The sequence below is a fragment of the Hemitrygon akajei genome, chromosome 16 (assembly GCF_048418815.1).
Source record: "Hemitrygon akajei chromosome 16, sHemAka1.3, whole genome shotgun sequence".
NCBI classification, from domain to species: Eukaryota; Metazoa; Chordata; class Chondrichthyes; order Myliobatiformes; family Dasyatidae; genus Hemitrygon; species Hemitrygon akajei.
The window spans coordinates 33821764-33841695 of NC_133139.1; the positions used below are offsets into that span (position 1 = coordinate 33821764).

The window sequence follows — 19932 nt, forward strand, 5'->3', positions numbered from 1 at the left end:
CTTAAAAATTGAGCAATATATTTAAAACTTTCACCATTAGTCTGCCTTTTTTTAAAGAAACATTGATATATTTAAGTGAAAGATTGAGACTACTGGCACAGGATTGCCATTTCAGTTGAGAACAGGCTAGGTAGATCTAGCATTCATTGTATTTTTTATTTAGATTGAAAAAATGGGAGGGAAAAATGGAAAAGGATGTTTCTAGCAATACCACCATTTGACACTCATTTTTAATTGCTTTTTGAGAGCAGAGTGGCTTTTTTAGATCACTGCTGTCCTTATGCCGTTAGCGTACTTTTCAACTTTAATCCAAGAATATATATTTCAAATAGTGTACAACTTGGTAAGTTTGCAGGAAGTAGAAATGTTTTACCTGCTGACCTTGGGCTTCTGGAAAGTGTTGTCAAATAGTCCTGGTGATTGACTGCATTGAATAATTTGGACATTATTTACCACAGGCAATGAGCACGTACTGAAACAAATACTCTGTCTCGGAGATGCAGCACTACCATTGTACCATATGAAGTTGATGCCACAATGTGCTTGTGTATCAGGGCTAATGCTGGTCTGCATGCATGTGTCAGTGAAGGGGAGATTGTAACAATTGTAGTGCAAATATAAGGTATTATATGGTACTGTAGGTTCACCAACAACTTATTCCAAATAGCACAGCACAATGGGTTAAAACTCAGAGGGGGGGGGGTTAATATTGTTTGAACTTCCTTCCATTCTATTCAGCTATGGTGGCTTATTTGCAGATCCTGTTAAAATATTAATTGAAATTATCTTTTTTTTTCCAACTAAGAAACTACTTTGTAGCTCAACAGACTACATGGGGCGAGTGTCCTAATTCTACTCTGTCACTGAAAGTTTTAATAGAAAAGCTGAGCTAGAAATGGTTGTTAAAATTAATAATTTGATTGAACAGAAGATCTGAAAAGCAGTTACATGGAAGGGATGAACTAAAGATGGAGATATCCATGAACAAAGTTTGGAATAGAATGAATGTTTCATCATTTAAGGCTATGACTGTTGGGCTTAAGTTGAGTGGATTCTCATACTAAATGGTGTATTAACTATGGGTTTAAATTTAATTTTAGAAGTTTAACTACTGTCAGCCTTATTGGGGCTAGAGCATACTTTTGATTTCTGCAGCCTGTACAGCTACCTTACATGACATGAATCCTCCCTCCTGATTAGTAGCCGGTCACCATCATTGAACCTGTATGTTGGGAGCACGGTCTTAAGTACTGTAATGTGTATTTAATTCAGCTGTAACAGTAACTTTATGTCATGCTTTTATGAGACCCTGTTTGAACAATGATATATCTCTCAGGACGGTTGGATTATAGACTCTGACCAAATTTCAAACTGTATGAAAGGAACATTGAGAGCCCTGACGAAGGGTCTCGGCCCGAAACATCAACTGTACTTCTTCCTATAGATGATGCGTGGCCTGCTGCGTTCCAGCAGCATTTTGTGTGTGTTGATTGAGAGATCTATCTTGGATAGTAGCAGTTAGGTAGATAAAGTTATATGGATGTAGTAGCTCAAAACCAGTGAAATATTTTTGGTAAAAATAATTGTTTGATCCTAGCAACAGCCTGGTTTCTTGCAACCAAGGTTGACAGTTCACAAAAATGTTATTCTTATTCTCTAGTTTTATTTCAATGGCTTCCTTCATCAGGTGGTCCCAAAAACCTTTGGCACAGCGGAGTAGTTTTGTGCTGTCAAGGTCAATCCTGTGCTTATTGCGTATGCAATGTTCTGCTACCACCGATTTCTCTGGTAACCCAAATGGATAGACCTTACATGCTGTTTGATGTCGGTTTCTACCATGCACCCTGTGTGGCCGATATACGCTGCTCCGCACTCACAGGGAATCCTGTAAACGCAAGGTCATCTTTGACCTGCGTAAACTAGGATTTGTGTTTCCTTATGGATTTATGGATGGTATTTATCCAGTATTTCTTCAGAATCCTGGCAGTTCTTCCAGAAACTCTGGAAATATAGGGAACACAGATGGGAGTGATGGCTTCCTCCTCGTTGTTAGGTTTCCTGGTTTTCCCTTCAGCCCTCTTAAGGGCCCAATTGATTTCCTTCACCTTGTGGCCACTCTATAGGAATATTGTGCGTAATTGTGTTATTTCCTTGTGGAGCCTCTCCAGGTCCAAATTAGGTTTTGCACTGTCAATCAAAGTAGAAAGAGCCTCTGTACTTTAGGAGACATGATGGTGGCTATTATTGTTGAGGTATAAGTCTGTGTGAGTGGGCTTCTGATAGACGCCATGCCTGAGGCTGCCATTCAACAAAGCTGAAAGCCTCAGTCTAAATAAGAACTAGAATATGATTTTAAATAAAATGAGAGCGCGGAAACAGTGGGACAGTTGATGATTAACCAATCAGGAGGGACGGATGTCGGGAGTTGAGTATATATACCAATGGACTAGACATGCTTAGGCATCTTCCCTGATGTAGATGGCAGAGTTTGTCATCGAAACGTCAGTTAAAATCGACACCTGGAACTGGCTGGAAGCCCGAGAAGAGTTTTGAAAGCACTTGAGAAAGTGAGTTGTGGAGTCCTTGAAGATAGATTGTGGAATTGGTTCAGAATTGCAGTGAGTGAAGTTAACCACGCTGGTTCTGGAGCCTGATAATAGCTGTTCCTGAACTTGTGGTTTTGGACTTAGGCTCCTATATCTCCTGCCTGATGGCAGTAGTGAGAAGAGAGCATATCTAGAGGTGTCTTCATAAAGTCCATGACAACTATAGTGTATTCATTCTGGTCCACTGATGAACATGGCCTTGTCCACCGCCACGGACTTGAAGCAGTCTGTAGCCACTTTGCCTCCCTTGACCACCTCTTTGTAGTCTTTATCTCTGATGCTGTCCTCTTTACTGACATTTATACTACACGCTGCATCCACAAAGCAAACAGCATTATGAAGGACCCCACGCACCCCTCATACAAACTCTTATCCCTTGTGCCATCCGGGAAAAGGCATTGAAGCATTCGGGCTCTCATGACCAGACTATGTAACAGTTTTCTTCCCCCAAGCCATCAGACTCCTCAATATCCAGAGTCTGGACTGACACCAACTTACTGCCCTCTACTATGCCTATTGTCTTGTTTATTATTTATTGTAATGCCTGCACTGTTTTGTGCACTTTATGCAGCTGTAGTCGTGTAGTCGAGTGTAGTTTTTTCTGTGTTGTTTTTACGTAGTTCAGTGTAGTTTTTGTATTGTTTCATGTAGCACTGTGGTCCTGAAAAACGTTGTCTTGTTTTTATTGTGTACTGTACCATCAGTTATGGTTGAAATGACAATAAAAAGTGACTTGACTTGACTTTAGTCTCTGCCCATAATGCAGGCAGGGAGAGGACGGCCAGACACTCAGATTTCCCGAAATGCGGTCGAGGGATGGAACAATAAGCATTCTTGATAGTAGTGCTGCCTGCAGTGGTCGAGTATGTTGGGTCCTCTGGTGCTGCAGGATATATGCTGATAGACGTTGGGCAGAGATTTCTTCAAGTTGGTCTGACTGAAATGTGCCAGGGTACATCGAGTATTGAGTGTACGGAATTGTTAGCTTTTTGCATCAGTTCCTTTCCTCCCACATTTGCTGTTCAACCTGTTGAGTTCCTCCAGCAGGTTGTTTGTTGCTCCAGATTCCAGTATTTGCAGTTTCTTGTATCTCTTGTAACAGACGGTTTTCAACACACTTTGATATTTCTGCACTCTTGTGTGAAGACATATAAGCTTATATTATGTTAGTTCAACTTATAGCTGAAGAACACAATAATTTTCTTTACATAAAATTGTTTATATAATGAGAATGGTTTGTTTATTTAAAGAAAGTTATTTCTGTGGTGCTTTTAAGTTTGGCTGGGAAGTTGAAGTGTAGTTTTACCTCTTGGGTGTGGATTAAAATTGATGCGAACATTAAACTAATCTCAAGTTATTTTTTACCTCTCTTGAGCCCTGATCTGTGGCTTTCAATGTAAAAGACAGTAATCTCCTGTTTTGTGTTTAACACATTCTGCCTACTTTTTTTGCTGTTAAGTGTTGCCTAACCATAACATTAGCTTCCAGTATCTCCTAAATGGTCAAGAGGTAAAGGTGGGAGGGGGGTGGGTGGGATATAAAACAGATATTCTGATTTTTCTTGTACTTGGATTGAAAGTAGTTTGATTGTGAGTTTGTAATACAATTTTTTAAATGGTGCTGCTTAATTTATTTTCTACTTACATTTAAATTCAATTTCAAGAAAATTTAGTTCAATCTGAATATATGTGCTAATACTGGATTTTTCTCATTTGCAGCCTGTTCAGAGAGAAAAGAATTTTCAGACAGATAAAGATGGCAGTCAGATTTTCAAGGGACATCGGTAATGAAATGTTTCTTAACTATTTATATCAGAATTGCAGCTTACTGTAAGTGAACTCTAAAAAAAAGGCATTTTTGTAGAGACTGTTACGTAAAGGGAATTTCACCCATTTTCTCTTAGGACAGGGTAGAATAAATGTTAAATGTAATGATGGTGCTGGAGAGTGGATAATTTTTTTAAAATAATAGTTCGCTTCTCCAAATATTCCTTGTAAGTAAGTGTATATTTTATTTGTATTTTGTGCCCTGTGTTGCATTTCTAACTAAGTTACCTATTTTTCAAAACATAATTTGTTTTTAATGACTAACACCAAGACCATCCATACTAAATTTTCACAACAAGGCTAAATCAATCTAGATAATAATGAACCAATTTTTTTTAAATTAAGGAAAGTACTTTGATACTTTACTATTCCTTGTCCTTCCACAGCCCTTAATACCTTGCCCAGGGGGAGAGCTGCTATTGGAGATTTGGCAATGTTGGAATATTTTAGACTGCTAATAAAATTGCTTGTTATTTCCTTTGAGCCACAAGTATATTACAACTTCCACCACTCCTATCTACCAGGAACACCTTCTTTGGTATGTCCCCTTGAAAGATAGTTTTGCCAATGTACTATCTTGTCCTGGTACTTAAATTATTTTAACAGGATAACAAAGTGAAGTATGGGGAAGGAGATGTTGGTTTAATATTGCATGAAACCATTAAAAAAATCCAACTTTATTCAATCAAGATATGCCCTCTTCTGATTGCTACCATCAAGAAGGTGGTACATGGTCCTTAAGGCACAGACTCAAGGAACAGCTTCTTCCCCTCCTCCATCAGGTTTCTGAATAGATGATGAAATCATGAACACTACTTTATTTTCCTCTCTTTTTGCACTACTTATTTATTTCTCTTATGTACTTATTGTAATTTATAGTTTATTATTACGTATTGCAATCTACCCCTGCTGCAAAACAATACATTTCACACCAAATACCAGTGATATTAAACCTAATTCTAATTCTGAGTTGCTTGAGAAACTGGTTATAGTGAAATTTTTTATTTATCACTCCAAGCAGACATTCTCCTTGAGGCTCTCTCAGTACAGTCTCCCAAACTCAAAGTATATCAAAATTTTATTTTCTTAAGGACAGTAGTAACAATAAGTGATTCAATACAATTTCAATAACGACATGTTTTCTTAAATATTTTGCATCTGACAAACTGTTCTATTAAAATACGCACTTATAATGGGAATACTGTACACTGTTACTGCTAAAACACCTGAATATTCTAACACCTTTGCTTGTTCAAATAAATTTATGCAGATAGTCTAAAAGCTTCTGTGAGGACGGAAAACTGGACACCCAAGATTAATGTTGTGAGGGTTGATAAGAGTACGTAAATATCCCAATTCAATTACTGATATGTCAGATATACCTATAATCATATTTGATTTGGTAAGTGACAAAATTTAGTCCGGCCTGGCAGCCCTCCTTGATCTCTTGAAGAAGGGTGCAAAATAAATTAGCTGTAGGTGCCCCGTTTAATTTAAGCCAATTAATTATTTTCATTCTGGTCAATTAACATAGACCTTTGTAGGTTTTATGTTTGGCTCATGCAGACAAGAAAATCTCATGGTCATTTCAAGCTATAAACCTTATCTTGAGCAGCCAGCCCCCTGCTGTGGACCAGGTGCTTGTTCTCTGTAGACACCTTTTAATTTCAAAACTGATTTGTGCTTTTACATTTAAACAAGTTTTATTTTTGTAGACTGGTTGCTTCCTATTTGTACTAATGCCTGCTAACCCTATGCCATAACCTCTAAAGATGTCCTTAGTAGGTGCATCATGATAGCCATGATCTTAGCCTTTAACAGCAAAAGAACTAGAATCAGAATCAGGTTTATTATCACTAACATATGTTGTGACGTTTCCACAATTCTACATTTCAAATGCTTTGATTATTATACCTTATGATGATAATGATCAGAATCTGCTGCATGGATGTTACCCATCATGTACATCATACATGGCCTCCTCTACTGCCATGATGAGACCAAACTCAGGTTGGAGTAGCAACACCTCATATACCGTCTGGGTAGTCTCTAGCCCCTTGGCATGAATATTGAATTCTCCAACTTCTGGTGATTCCCTCCTCCTCCCTTCCCCCATCCCAGTTTCACTCCGCCCCCTCTTCCAGCTGCCTATCATCTCCCTCATGGTTCTGCCTCCTTTTACTACCCAGTGCTTTCCCCTTACATCCCTTCTTCACCTTTCCTGCCTATCCCCTCCCTCACCCCTTGATTTTTCCCCTTACTGGTTTTTCACCTGGCACCTACCAGCCTTCTCCTTCCCACCCTCCCACCACCTTCTTTAGAGGGCCTCTGCCCCCTCTCCCCCCTTCAGTCCTGACGAAGGATCTCGGCCTGAAATGTTGACTGCTCGTTTCCATGGATGCTGCCCAACCTACTGAGTTCCTCCAGCGTGTTGCTTTGACCCCAGCATCTGCAGAGTATTTGTGTTTTCAATTTATTTCTGTATTGCTGCTGGGATAACCTGTAGCAAAAATGTCCTTTAAATAAATGACAAGTGTTTATGCCTATGGACTTGAAGCACAGTTGTCTAAACTTCTGCGGACTGGTGTAGGATTGCTGTTGTTTTCATGTACTTACCAGACTGCTGAATGGTGAGCATTTGCAGCGTTATCAAATTGCATACAAATCTCATTTTATATCATGCACAAAATTCTGCACACAGGGCCTTTGAAAATACTGAAACAGGCTGTAATCTGTGGGCTGGGGTCTGATACAGGGATAATCAAGGACTGTCACTGTACCATGGCTATTCGCTCACCAGGTATGCAGTCAGGATGCACTTCTTTAAAATTACTCAACCTGACACCATCCTAAGCCCCAACCCACAATCTAGCCATACTTGCTGATGATATCCTGGGCCTAAAACACACCCAGTGCTCACTCCCCACCATCGAGCCAAACCATCCATTACTCCTCCAATGATGGTCAGCATCCCTAAAACATCTCCACCTTCCCCACTCCCACCCCCAGGTATACACCTTCCCACACAATTCACTCCATCCTCATTTCTGCAGAATTCTTTTAGAAGTAGTTCCAAATCAATTGTTTCTCCAACTCTGCCAATTTCTTTTCTCTCACCCCACCACTTTGCCTCCTCTTCTTCCACTTCTGAAACTAGGGCAATGAGCAGGTGGTGCAGACTTTTGTTCAGTGTGGCAAATTGAACAATTTCCTGTCTCCATGCTCCCCTTTTACCTAATTTATTACAGTAATCAGCTGATGAACTTTTATGATAAAGAAGGTAAAGAGTATATCACAATAATTTCCTTTGATATTCTTTATTTTATACTAAATGGAATAGATCTGCACATTTTATTATCACCTCCTTCCCATTTCCACTCATTCATTCGTGACTCCAATATGTTGACTCTTGTTTGGAATCTTCAATTAATGTCAAATAAAATTGCCAGTGAAGGCCAACATGTCCATGCTTTAATTTGTTGCTTAAAGGAAAGCACCTGCGACTCCTCGCTCACTGCTGCATTACCATGGCATATAGGTTACCTTCAAGTTCTGGATTGTGGTTCTGACTTCGAACCTTTTGAATGAGTGTCTAATCTACTAAATCAAGTTAGCACCTGTAGTGCCAATATAAACATGAAAAATATATAAAGCAATGTAAATAACTAATATATTATCATTTAAGTCATGTTATCATCTTTTTAATAGAGTGTATTAGTTTCACTGCATTCAACTGGTCAGCATCTATAATCTGCCCTTTGGTAACCAACTATTTCAAATAAAAGTTCAGGAGAAATTTTAACTTAATTGTTCCTTATCTGCACTGTTCTGCAGCAATGACAAACTTACCACAGAAGCATTTTGAACTTCCCTGTATTTAAGCTATCACACTATTGTCTTGGCAAGCTTAAAAGACAGAAATTGGCATTTGGAGAAGTGTTTTATTTTATTTTATTTAGAGGTACAGCACAAACAGGTCCTTCCAGACCAATGAGCTGCACCTATTTAACATTAGCCTAGTCACAGGACAATTTATAATGACCAGTTAACCTGCTAATCAGTATGCCTTTGCACTGTGGGAGGACACTGGGGGAAACCACTCAGTCACAGGGAGAACATACGACCTCCTTCCAGATAGTGCCATTGAACTCTGGAATGCCCAGAGCTGTTATAGCATCACGCTAACTGCTACGCTAGCATGGCACCCTGTCATAAAATTATTTTAACATTTTGAATTATCTCCTGTTTGTTGCCTAGATGAAACAGATTAATGTGCAGTAGTTCAGACAAGTTCACAACTTTTGGAATATTTGCAATTTTTTTCAGTGATAAGGGCTTCCAGCTCTCTTGCTTCCTCTGTTTGCCAAGCTCTTTCCTGTCAAGCTCTTCTCCAATGACATCTCCCCCTTCCCTCATCTTTTCTGCCCCTTTCCCAGAACACATTTACTTTTCCTATTTCACCCACCCTCTTTGATTAACTCCCACCCTCCACCTCTACAACCACATAATTCTACCACAGATGACTATACATTCTAGCCTTTTGCTTGTTTAATTCTCTGACATGATGATGTAACAATCTCCAAATCATAGCTCGCTCTATATCCCTATGCCTTTGTGGATAGCACCTTATTCGCTTCATTATAACACTTAATTAAAATCTTTTCCCTTGCTACCCATCCAAGTATCACTTGAAGTTTCTTAATGAACTATCTCTGCTGTTTTTCCCTGGACTGCACTGTGTTTTTAATGGCTCCTTTCAATTCTTTTTGCTTTGCTCTCCCCTCAGGTTTTCTTTTGCTCCTTAAATCTCTCCCAATGTATATACTTTGTCTATTCAAGTTTTGGGACTCATTGAAGCTATCAGTGAGAATTAAATATTTTATCTTTACTTCATTCTGTGTGTCTAGAAAATAATAAAAATCCTTGAATCTCACTTCAACTGTACTTTTAAATTCTGAGCTATCTTCTTTATTCACTTCGTTTTTACAACTACCAATCATGCTAAAATTACATATTACCATTGATGTCCTTGTCCCCATTAGAACTATTACTGTGTCTCTGCCTAATCTCCCATTGTTATATTTTTAATTTCAAGATTCACGATTGCTTAAGGTCATTTCCAGTACACAAGGGCAACGGAGATGGAATAATTGTTTATCCTGATCCAATGTGGGGGAAAAAACCACAATAATAAAGAAAGCACAATAAATATAAATACATAAGGTAGCTTGTATACATAGATTGTATGCCCATAAAGTGACACTTAGGCATAGGAGTGTCTGTACATAAGGTGACTGACAGAAAATGATAAAGTACGAGGGGTGATTGATAAGTTCGTGGCCTGAGGTAGAGAGAGTCAATTTTAGAAAACGTAACACATTTATTTTTCAACATAGTCCCCTCCTACATTTACACACTTAGTCCAGCGGTCGTGGACCATACGGATCTTGGACCTCCAGAAAGTGTCCAAAGCATAGGTGATTAATAAGTTTGTGCCCTGAGATACATAGAAGGAGATGAGTTATACAGCTCTCTTTACGTGCACATGCAGTTCAACTCTTTGAGTGATTATGCAGAAGGTTTGAAGTTAATAACTCATCTCCTTCTACCTTAGGCCACGAACTTATCAATCACCCGGATGACTTATTAACTTCAAATTTTTTGCATAATCACTCAGAGTTGAACTGCAGGTGCATGTAATGAGAGCTGTATAACTCATCTCCTTTTACCTCAGGCCACAAACTTATCAATGACCCATCTGCGGACACTTTCTGGAGATCCAAGATCCGTATGCTCCATGACCGCTGGACTAAGTGTGTAAATGTGGGAGGGGACTATGCTGAAAAATAAATGTGCTAGGTTTTCTAAAATTGACTCCTTCTACCTTAGGCTGCGAACTTATCAATCACACCTCGTAGTAGTCGTGGGGTTTGTAAAGGGGTAAATTAGAGTGTGGAGCTGTTGATTAGCCTTACTAGTTGGGGAAAGTAACTTTTTGAGTCTGGTCATCCTGGCGTGGATGCCACATAGAAGTGGGACAAACAGTCCATGAGCAGGGTGGGTGGGGTCCTTCATGTTGTTGTTGGTCCTTTTCCGACACTTTCCTACATCATGCGCATGCTGAGGTCTTTGGTGAGGATTTACTTTAACTATCCATCACTAGAAGTAGCTGGACCACATGAAGCATTATTAGGCCTTGCTATCCATAACTGAAATTGCTTGTTATTCAGTAATATCTTTACAATCGCTCATTTCATTTCAAATAGTGGTTTTAACTATTCTTGCCCATCTCTTCCTTTCAATTTTGTCTCAATCCCCACTCCCTAATCCCTTGATATTGTGCAGTTTCTTCCAGCTATTCAAACATGTTTTTTTTGGGTCAGTTTTTGTCAGATTTCAATTTATCCCCAATTCCAATTACTCCATCTCTTATGATCATCTTCTGTTGCAAGGCCCTAAACAATGAACTTCCTTCTTAAAACCTAAGTTTGATCTGTTGTAATTTCTTTTTGTGCCTCAATGTCTCTTCTGATTTTTAGTGAATTTGAATTGGAACATTTCATATAATCAGAAATGCTATTTAAATGCAAGTTGTGAATGATGGCCCTTTTCACTTATCCATTGGCTGAGTCTCTTGCCGTTTTCACTGTCCCTTCCCTTTTCACTCTCCTTCTCACCATGCCCTTTGACATTTAACAAGTGCCTTCTGCAAAAGAATAATGTAAGAAACAAGAGCAGAGGTAGATCATTTGGCCCTTGCAACCTGCCCCGGCATTTAGTAAAATTATGACTAATCAGATCTTGTCTTCAGCACAAGTTTTTCATACTTATTGACTCCCTTGTAGTTCAAATATCTGTATATGTCCATCAATGCTTTAAATACATGCAATTACTACCTCCTTATTCTCTGGGTAGAAAATTCCAGAGAACCTTTACTCTCTGAAAGAATTAATTTCTTCATGTTCATCTTAAATGGGTAATGTTTATTCTAAAGCAGTGGTTCCCAAAGGGGCATTAAAGATAAACAGAGTGGTGTGTGGGATGCTTGGTAGCAAGGGGGGGACAGCTGAGGGATTACAGACTTAATTTAATAAATGAATTACTTATAAGTATTTGTTCAAGAGCAATGTGACACGTCGGTACTTGGCATATTATGAGAAATCTGGAATGAAGAAATAGCTATTTCTGGGCCCGGCTGGTGCATTATTGCTGTTCATTACTGTAGTGCAGTGTTAGCTAGTACGATTCCCAAACTCAAACCATTCAGTGACGCAATTCCTGTGATTATGGTATGGTGTTCAATGGGGTAAAGTTCAGAATCTGCCCTTTTGGATGGTCTTGACAGTGTTTCTCTAGCTCTAGGCCCAACAGAGATACTGGTGTCCTACTTTATTGGCATTAAATGGGAGAAGCAGACCAAACAAAAAATAACCTTTAACTGTATATTGTGGAGTATCTGAAATATAAATTCATACTAACACCAAGAAACCAATGTGTCTGTTATATGAAAAGGTTTTTTCAAATGAGACAAAGAAACCATCTAGGCTCATTAAACATTTGAAGAGAATACACTCTAATAAAGCAAATAAAACCCGGCTTATTTTAAATCACTTCATGGAAACTTTCAGAAATGGAAAACACTTTAAAATATGTTTACTGGCACTTCAAAACAAAACAGTGATGGTTTGTGTGCTTCGTACAACATTTCATTGCTCATTGCTAAATCTGGAGAGGCCCATACAATTGGAGAGGATCTGATTCTGCCAGCAATAAGGGAGGTCCTGATATGGTTTAGCATAAATTGCCAGACCAAATAATTAAACTGATTTCGCACAGCAGCAACTCTGTTCAAAGACAAATAGATGAAATGTCTGAGAATGTGGAAGGCAGATTGTACAACATACAGAATTTTATCTGCAGTTAGATGAGTTAACTTTGCCAAACAATGAACCTTTGTTTCTTGGTTATGTTAGCTTCATAAAAGATGAAAGCATGGCTCAGGAGTTGTTATTCTCAAGAAAGCTAGTAACAGATACAAAGGGGAGTCAATATTTTAAGCTGTTGAGCAATTTTTCAGAAAGAAGGACATTTCGTTCACCAACATTCTTGCGTGTGCAGCAGATGGAGGTATCATCAATGTCAGGATGCTACTGTGGGGTTATTACTTTCTTGAAAAAAGCTGTACTTAACATATTTACCATTCACTGTGTAGTTCACAGCCGACATTCACAGGGCATTATTGTAGTGTAGAGGTTAACACGGCACTAACCTCTGTGCATTCTAGATTTCAGAATTCAATTCTGGTGCTGTTCTGTAAGGAGTCTGTATGTCCTCCCTGTGGAATGTGAGAGTTTTCCACTGGTGCTCCAGTTTCCTCCAAGAGTTTAAAGACATACTGGATAGGTTAATTGGTCATTGTAAATTATCCCATGATTCGGTTAGGGTCAATCAGGTTTGCTGGGGTGGCATGTCTCAAAGGACCAGAAGGGCCTACTGTGCACTGAATTGCTAATTAAACATATTGTCACAAAAAATCTGCAGTTGCAAGAAGACGTTAGTGAATCCTATGTAATTCCCTGGTTTTCTGCATTAATTACTCATAAAATGTGGACTGGTCTTCATCAAAGTCACAATAATAGGTAAGCCCAATCTGTCTAAAATAATAACACACAAACAATTGCACTTTCCATGTCTTTATTGAACACATTGTTTTATCATTCACAATCCAGGCTGAAAGAACAAGGTGAACCCTTGTACTTAATAACTGTTTAGTAGCAATAACTTCCACCAAATGTTTCCTGTAGCTAACATGAGGAAATCTGCAGATGCTGGAAATTCAAGCAACGCACACAAAATGCTGGTGGATTTTGTGTTTCCTGTAGCTGCTGATCTGATGTGCACATGGCAAGGAGATATTTCCTCCATACAAAACTGTTTCAGGTCCTCAATATTTTTGGGATACCTTATATGAACAGCCCTTTTCAGGTCATGCCACAGCGTCACAATTGGGTTAAGGTCTGGACTCTGACTTGACCATTTCAAAACACGGATTTTCTCCTTTGTAAACCATTCTGTTTTTGGCTATTCTTGTGTTTCGGATCACTGTCGTGTTGCATCATCCAGCTTCAGGTGATGGACCGTTACCCTTACATTCTCCTGTAAAATGTCTTGATACAATTTTAAATTCATTGTTCCCTGAATGATTGCAAGCTGTCCAGTCCCTGAGGCAGCAAAGCAGCCCCAAACCATGGTGTTCCTTCCACCATGCTTCACAGCTGGGATAATGTTTTGACATTGGTGTGCAGTGCTCTTTTTCTTCCAAGCATAGTGGTGTGCATTTCTGCCATAAAGTTCAACTTTTTCCTCATCTGTCCATAGAACATTGTCCCAAAAGCAATGTGGAACATCCAGGGCAGCTTTTGCAAAATTGAGATGTGCAGATTTTTTTGGAAAGCAGTGGTTTCCTCCGTGGCGTCCTTCCACGAACATCATTCTTTTTCAGTGTTTTTTCTTATAGTGGACACGTGACCAGAGACATTTGTAAGTTCTAGAGATTTCTGTAGGTCTTTTGCTGTTACCCTTGGGTTCCTTTTCACCTCCTTCAGCGTTGCACATGCTCTTGGTGTGATCCTTGCGTTCACTCCTACGGAGAATAGCAACAGTGCTGAGTTTCCTCCATTAGTAGACAGCTTCTCTTACTGTGCACTGATGCACATTCAGGTCTTTAGAAATGCTTTTGTAGACTTTTCCAGTTTCATGCATCTACAATTCTTCTAAGGTCCTCTGACTGTGTGTCTTTTTTATAGGGCAAGGCACCTCCACAACTCACACCTCCAATCTTATCTCATTGATTGGAACACCTGACTCCAAATAGCTTTTGCAAAAGACATTACCCTGGAGGTTCACATACTTTTTTTGAACCTAGACTGTGATTGTTTAAATGGTGTACTTGGTATTGATGAGCAGAAGTACAATTGTTTGTGTGATATTAGTTTAGGCAGATTGTGTTTTTCTATTATTGTGACTTAGATGAAGATTAGACCACATTTTATGAGTAATTAATGCAGAAAATCAGAGGATTGCAAAGGGTTCACAAACTTTGTCTTGCAACTAAGTGATTGGCTGCACAAATCATTAATACTGTTATCACAGCAGTAAATCAAATCAAGTCCCATGCTCTCAATTCCCGACTATTTCAAGAGCTTTGTATTGAGAATGATGAACAGTTTGAATGCTTGCTGTCGCACAAAGAAAGCAGATGTCTCTCTATAAGAATCTGCCTGAGATGGCTTTATGTGCTTTTTGAAACTGTGAAAAAAATTCCTTGAAGTCTTGAATGCTTCATTCAGTAATCAGCTCAAGAATACCAGGCATGACATTGCGTATTTGTCAGAACTATTCACAAAGTTTAATGAAATCAAACTTCAATTGCAAGGAAAGTATGTGAATATTATCAAAGTCAAATTGATCATCTCCAAATTTCTATCCAAGTTAACCCTATTCAAATTCGTCATTGGCCATCACGACCTTTTCCAATTTCTGAGCCTCTTGAGTTGGAAGAGTAAGAAAGAATACCAGATGATGATCTTCAAGTATAGTGTGCCCACCTGGGTGAGCAGCATAAAGGCACGTCAGAGAGATTTTCAGGATCTTCTTTTGATCCAAATTGAAAATGGGTAATAAATCCATTCCTGAACACTTTTTAATGGGGAATTAACAGGAAAGATGGACGAAGAACTGATCTTGCTATGAAATGTCTTTGAGCTGAAGCTGAGGATTAAACAAAACACCCTTTTGGTTGCAGAAAGAAATCTCTGAATAGTATCCTACTCTGTGGAAAAAGGTCATGATGTTCTTTATTGCCTTTACAACATCATATTTAGTGGAGCGCGATTTCAGTGCAGTCGCCCAATTTCTTTCAAAGCAATGAAACAGACTGCAAATTACTGAATGTGGGGATTTGCAACTCCTGACTGACATTCAGCCTGATGTTGAGATGCAGATAACACTGCACCAAGCCTATCCATCTCCTTGAAAGGTGAAAAGGCAATGAAGTAGTGAATAGCTTGGACTACTAATTACGCTCTAAAATCATTGATGAAAATTGTTTTTACTGTAATTAAAGAAGCTTTAAATAGATTTGAATATTTTTTGCAATTATTTGTCACTTCTTTGAATTTGCAGTTCCCATTTTCTTTTGCATTGGAAATCAAAATTCTTTACAGTTTTAAAGTAATGGGTGGAAAGGGAGGTGGGGGGGGGGGGTGGACAGTAGGGATGTGGTCAAGGAGCCGAAGGGGCGATAACCCAAAGGAAGTTTGGAACTTCTTTTCTAAAGGAATAAGCTCCCTATTTCCAGATGTACTATACCTACTAGTGGAAATATCCCCTCAGTCTTCATCTTGTAAATCCCTCTCAGATTCTTGTATGTCCCAACAAAATCTCTGCTTTAAACTCCAATGATTATAGGAATAACCTGCTCAAGCTATCTACATATATCAACCACTTTTCCCCAGGAATCAATATAGGAAATCTTTCCTGTATTTCCTCTAATGTTCTTTAAATATAGAGACCAAAACTGAACATGGTACTCTGGGTTAATTTTTGCCAGCAAAGTTAATACAGTCAGCCCCCCTTATCCTTGGGTTCCGCATGCACAGATTCAACCAACCACGGATCGGGAAAACCTGGAAGTTGAGCATTGTTCGCCTCGCATCTTGTTCATTCGCTACTTGTGTTGTGAGCAAGAGGAAGGAGTTTAAGGCTGGTAAGGGATGGCTGGCTGCTATGCAAAGCGCTACAGCCTCAAGAACTTAAAGATCATGAGAGAATCGGGATCAGCTGACGTCGAGGCGGCATCAGCGTTCCCAGAAGAGCTATGATAGTTGTGTCTGTGCTAAGCATGTACAGACTTTTTTTTCTTGTCATTATTCCCTAAACAATACATTATAACAACTATTTACATAGCATTTACATTGTATTAGGTATTATAAATAATCTAGAGTTGATTTAAAGTATATGGGAGGATGTGCGTAGGTTATATGTAAATACTGCACTATTTTATATAAGGGACTCGAGCATCCGCAGGGTTCCCGAAACCAATCCCCTGCGGATAAGGAGGGCCGACTGTATAAGAACCTTCTTCTCTAACATTTCACTAGACTGTTTTCTACATACTAATTTTCCAACTCATTTAACTTACCTATATTTCTCTTTGAAGGCTTTTTATGTACTCTGCAGAACTGAGTAGTTCACTTATCCTTGTATCATCAACGAATTTGGCTATACCATCCCTATCCTGAGGTCTTCATTTTAATTTCCAGGGGCTGTACATTAATTAGGAAGATGATTAGTGAGGGCTTGGGGCCCTTATGGCCCTGCATTTCAGAATTACTACAGACCACACTGGCAGCCATGTTTTCTGAGGCAACAGAGACCTCTTGTGAGCTTCCAGCTACTGCACTTGATGCCTAGGTGGTCAGGATTCTGAATTTCCCAGTTAGATCATTAATTCTCACTGTTAACTGTATACCTATTCCTCTCTCCTCATAAAAAGGTAATTAGTAAATTCAATTTTCAAATTTTCACCTTAGTAGAAAATTGGCTGTGTGGCTTATGTATCTTTACATTGACATATTTCAATCTCTGCATTTCTTTGGCCCACCCTTCTCCTGTGCTTTCTTGTCACAATCCTCCCCCCCCCCCCCCCCACTCTTCCTTCACCCACTCAACCATCAGAGTTTGCTTGCCTTCGTTGGAGTGGCACAATGCCCTTAATTTCTCCTCTCTCAGTTTCAAACCTGAAGAAGGGGAAATATCCAGGATTTTTATTTAGAAGTTACATTTGTGTCTGAAAAGTACAAGATGATTCAAATCTCCAACAAGTGAGAGTCAAGCCACAGATCTTTAATCCTCAATGTCATTCTCATCACTAAGCCGACCTACATGTTGAAGGTTACCTCTGTATAACACTACTGAGCACAGAAAAACTGACTACAGCAGCAACTGATAAGCTGGATATTGTACAGTGGCCTGTCCTACCCTCTTGACACCACAGGTCCTTTCCACTATCTACTATTTTCACAACACAAACCTGATAGAATACCTTCCAGTTGCCTGATGGGTGCAGACCCAACAATATTTAATAAGTTTGACTCCCACTATAGATTGGGACCCCATCCATGACAGAAACAATCATCTCCTTTACCACTGACTCACCCTAGCTACAGTGCTTACCAGCTAGAGCAGGCATCAAACTCACAATCTCAACCATCATAAGCAAAGGATTCAAGTGGCTGAAACGCCACCACTTACAATGTTGTTCCAAAGGATCAATAATACATTTACAATACACACAAACTGCTGGTGGATCTTAGCAGGTCAGGCAGCATCTATGGAAATTCATAGACAGTTGACATTTTAGGCTGAGACCGTTCTTCAGGATTGGATAGGAAGGGGGAAGACACCAGAAGAAAAAGGTGTGGGGGTTGGGCAAGGAGAACCAGCTCAAAGCTGATAGGTGGGTGGGTGGGAACTGTTAAAGGGCTGGAGAAGAAGGAATTGGATAGGAGAGGAGAGTGGACCAAGGAAGAAAGGGAAGAAGGAAGGGCGCCAGAGAGATACCTGATATAAATTGAGAGACTGCTCTATTGTTCCCTGTTGGAACTTTATTCCATTGTGATACAGATGCACATGAGTTATGCTTCTCCCTCTCAAATTGCAGTATGAATTCAATCATTATGATGACTGCCTCCTAAGGTTTCCTTTATGTTCAGTTCCCTAATAAGATCTGGATTATTACGCAACACCCAATCTAAAATAGCCTTTCCCCAGTAGGCTCAAGCACAGGCTGCTCTAAAAAAAAAGCATCTCTTAGGCATTCAACAAGTTCCCTATCTTGCGATCCGACACCAACCTGATTTTCCCAATGCATATTGAAGTCCCCCATTACAATTGTGTCATTACCCTTATTACATGCCTTTTCCAGCTCCCTTTGCAATCTCAATCCCACATCTTGGCGACTATTTGGAGGCCTGTATATGATTCCCATAATGGTCTTTTAATCCTTGCAATTTCTTAACTCCACCCACAAAGGTTCAACCTTCTCTGACCCTCTGTCACATCTTTACAAAGATGTAATTCCATCTCTTATCAACAGAGTCACACCACTGCCTATGCCTTCCTGCCCATCCTTTTGATACAAAGTACATCCTTTGACTTTAAGCTCCCAACCATGGCCTTCTTTCAGCCACAACTCAGTGATGCCCGCAATATCATGGTCTCTTATTGCGCTATGAGTTCGTCTACCTTATTCCAAATGCTACATGCATTTAAATTCAGCACCTTCAGTCCTGCATTCTTCGCCCTTTTGAATTTCACCTCTGTGGTACAGTTTAACTCTTTGGTCTGACTGCATTTATACCCAGTCATTGGCTTGTCCTTCCTTACATTAATGTTACACCCATCATCTACTTGTAAACCTGCCGGCTCATCCTCAGTTCTATCATCCTGTTTCCCATCCTGCTCCCATATTAATTTCAACCACTCTCAACAGCTCTGGTAAATCTGCCTCGGATTGGACCCCCTTAGATTCAAGTGCAACTCATCCCTTTTGTATGGTCCCACTGACCCAGAAAAGATCCCAATTATCCAAAAATATGAATTCTTGCCCCACTCCAATTCTTCAGCCACACATTTATCTGCCACCTCATTCTATTCCTATCCACTCCTGATGAAGGGTCTTGGCCTGAAACATCAGCAGTCTATTCATTTCCATGGATGCTGCCTGACGTGCTGAGTTCCTTCAGCATGTTGTGTGTTATGCTGTGGAGTTCCAGCATCTGCAGAATTTCTTGTGAATATATTTCTAAATCAGTTCCATTGTGATTTGGAAATATTATTGTCATTCCTTTGTCATTACCAACACCATGTGGGAGCACCTTCACCAGGAAGGCTACAGATTTTTGAGAGCATAGTTTCCCACAACCTTCTCAGGGTGAGTAAGGAAACACATTTAATGCTGGCCTAGCTAGTGTCAGGTAGTTCCTGAAAAATGACTAAAGAAGATTCTTGTTAGCTGTTAGTGAAAATCTTATGCAAAAATTGCAAATAAAGGGTGTTAACAAGGGTTACCCCTTAGTAACAATAACCAGTTGGGCACAGAGAATCTGTATTTACAGACAAGTACCTTTACTGTCTCAACTAATAAGCAAATGAATTCACAAACTAAGTACCTGTGTATACACCCACTAGGTTTCCCTGACTCTTCTGAATAGTCAAAGAATTGAAAAGGCAATACCCAGGCAAGGGAGTCTACACTGGCCAGGCGTTCCTTGTAGTCCCACTGTATTCTCCACGTGTCTGAAGATGGGTCGCTCACACTTGTATTTATGATTCACATTCGAAGCCTCTCAATTTTATATACTTTCCTTACCAGATGAAATGCTGCATTTCAATCTCATTGGCTCGAGGTCATCTGACTGACCTATGTCGCCTTCTTA

General features: G+C 39.5%; 1 protein-coding gene across 1 annotated transcript in view; it reads left to right on the top strand.

Annotated features, from left to right (window-relative positions):
* The window catches only part of wdr18 (WD repeat domain 18), a 241671-nt gene that overhangs the window by 152816 nt on the left and 68923 nt on the right, over nt 1-19932 (top strand). Inside the window, exon 6 of the mRNA XM_073068667.1 lies at nt 4325-4389. Within this exon, the coding sequence (XP_072924768.1) occupies nt 4325-4389 (65 nt within the window). The remainder of the gene's footprint in view (nt 1-4324; nt 4390-19932) is intronic.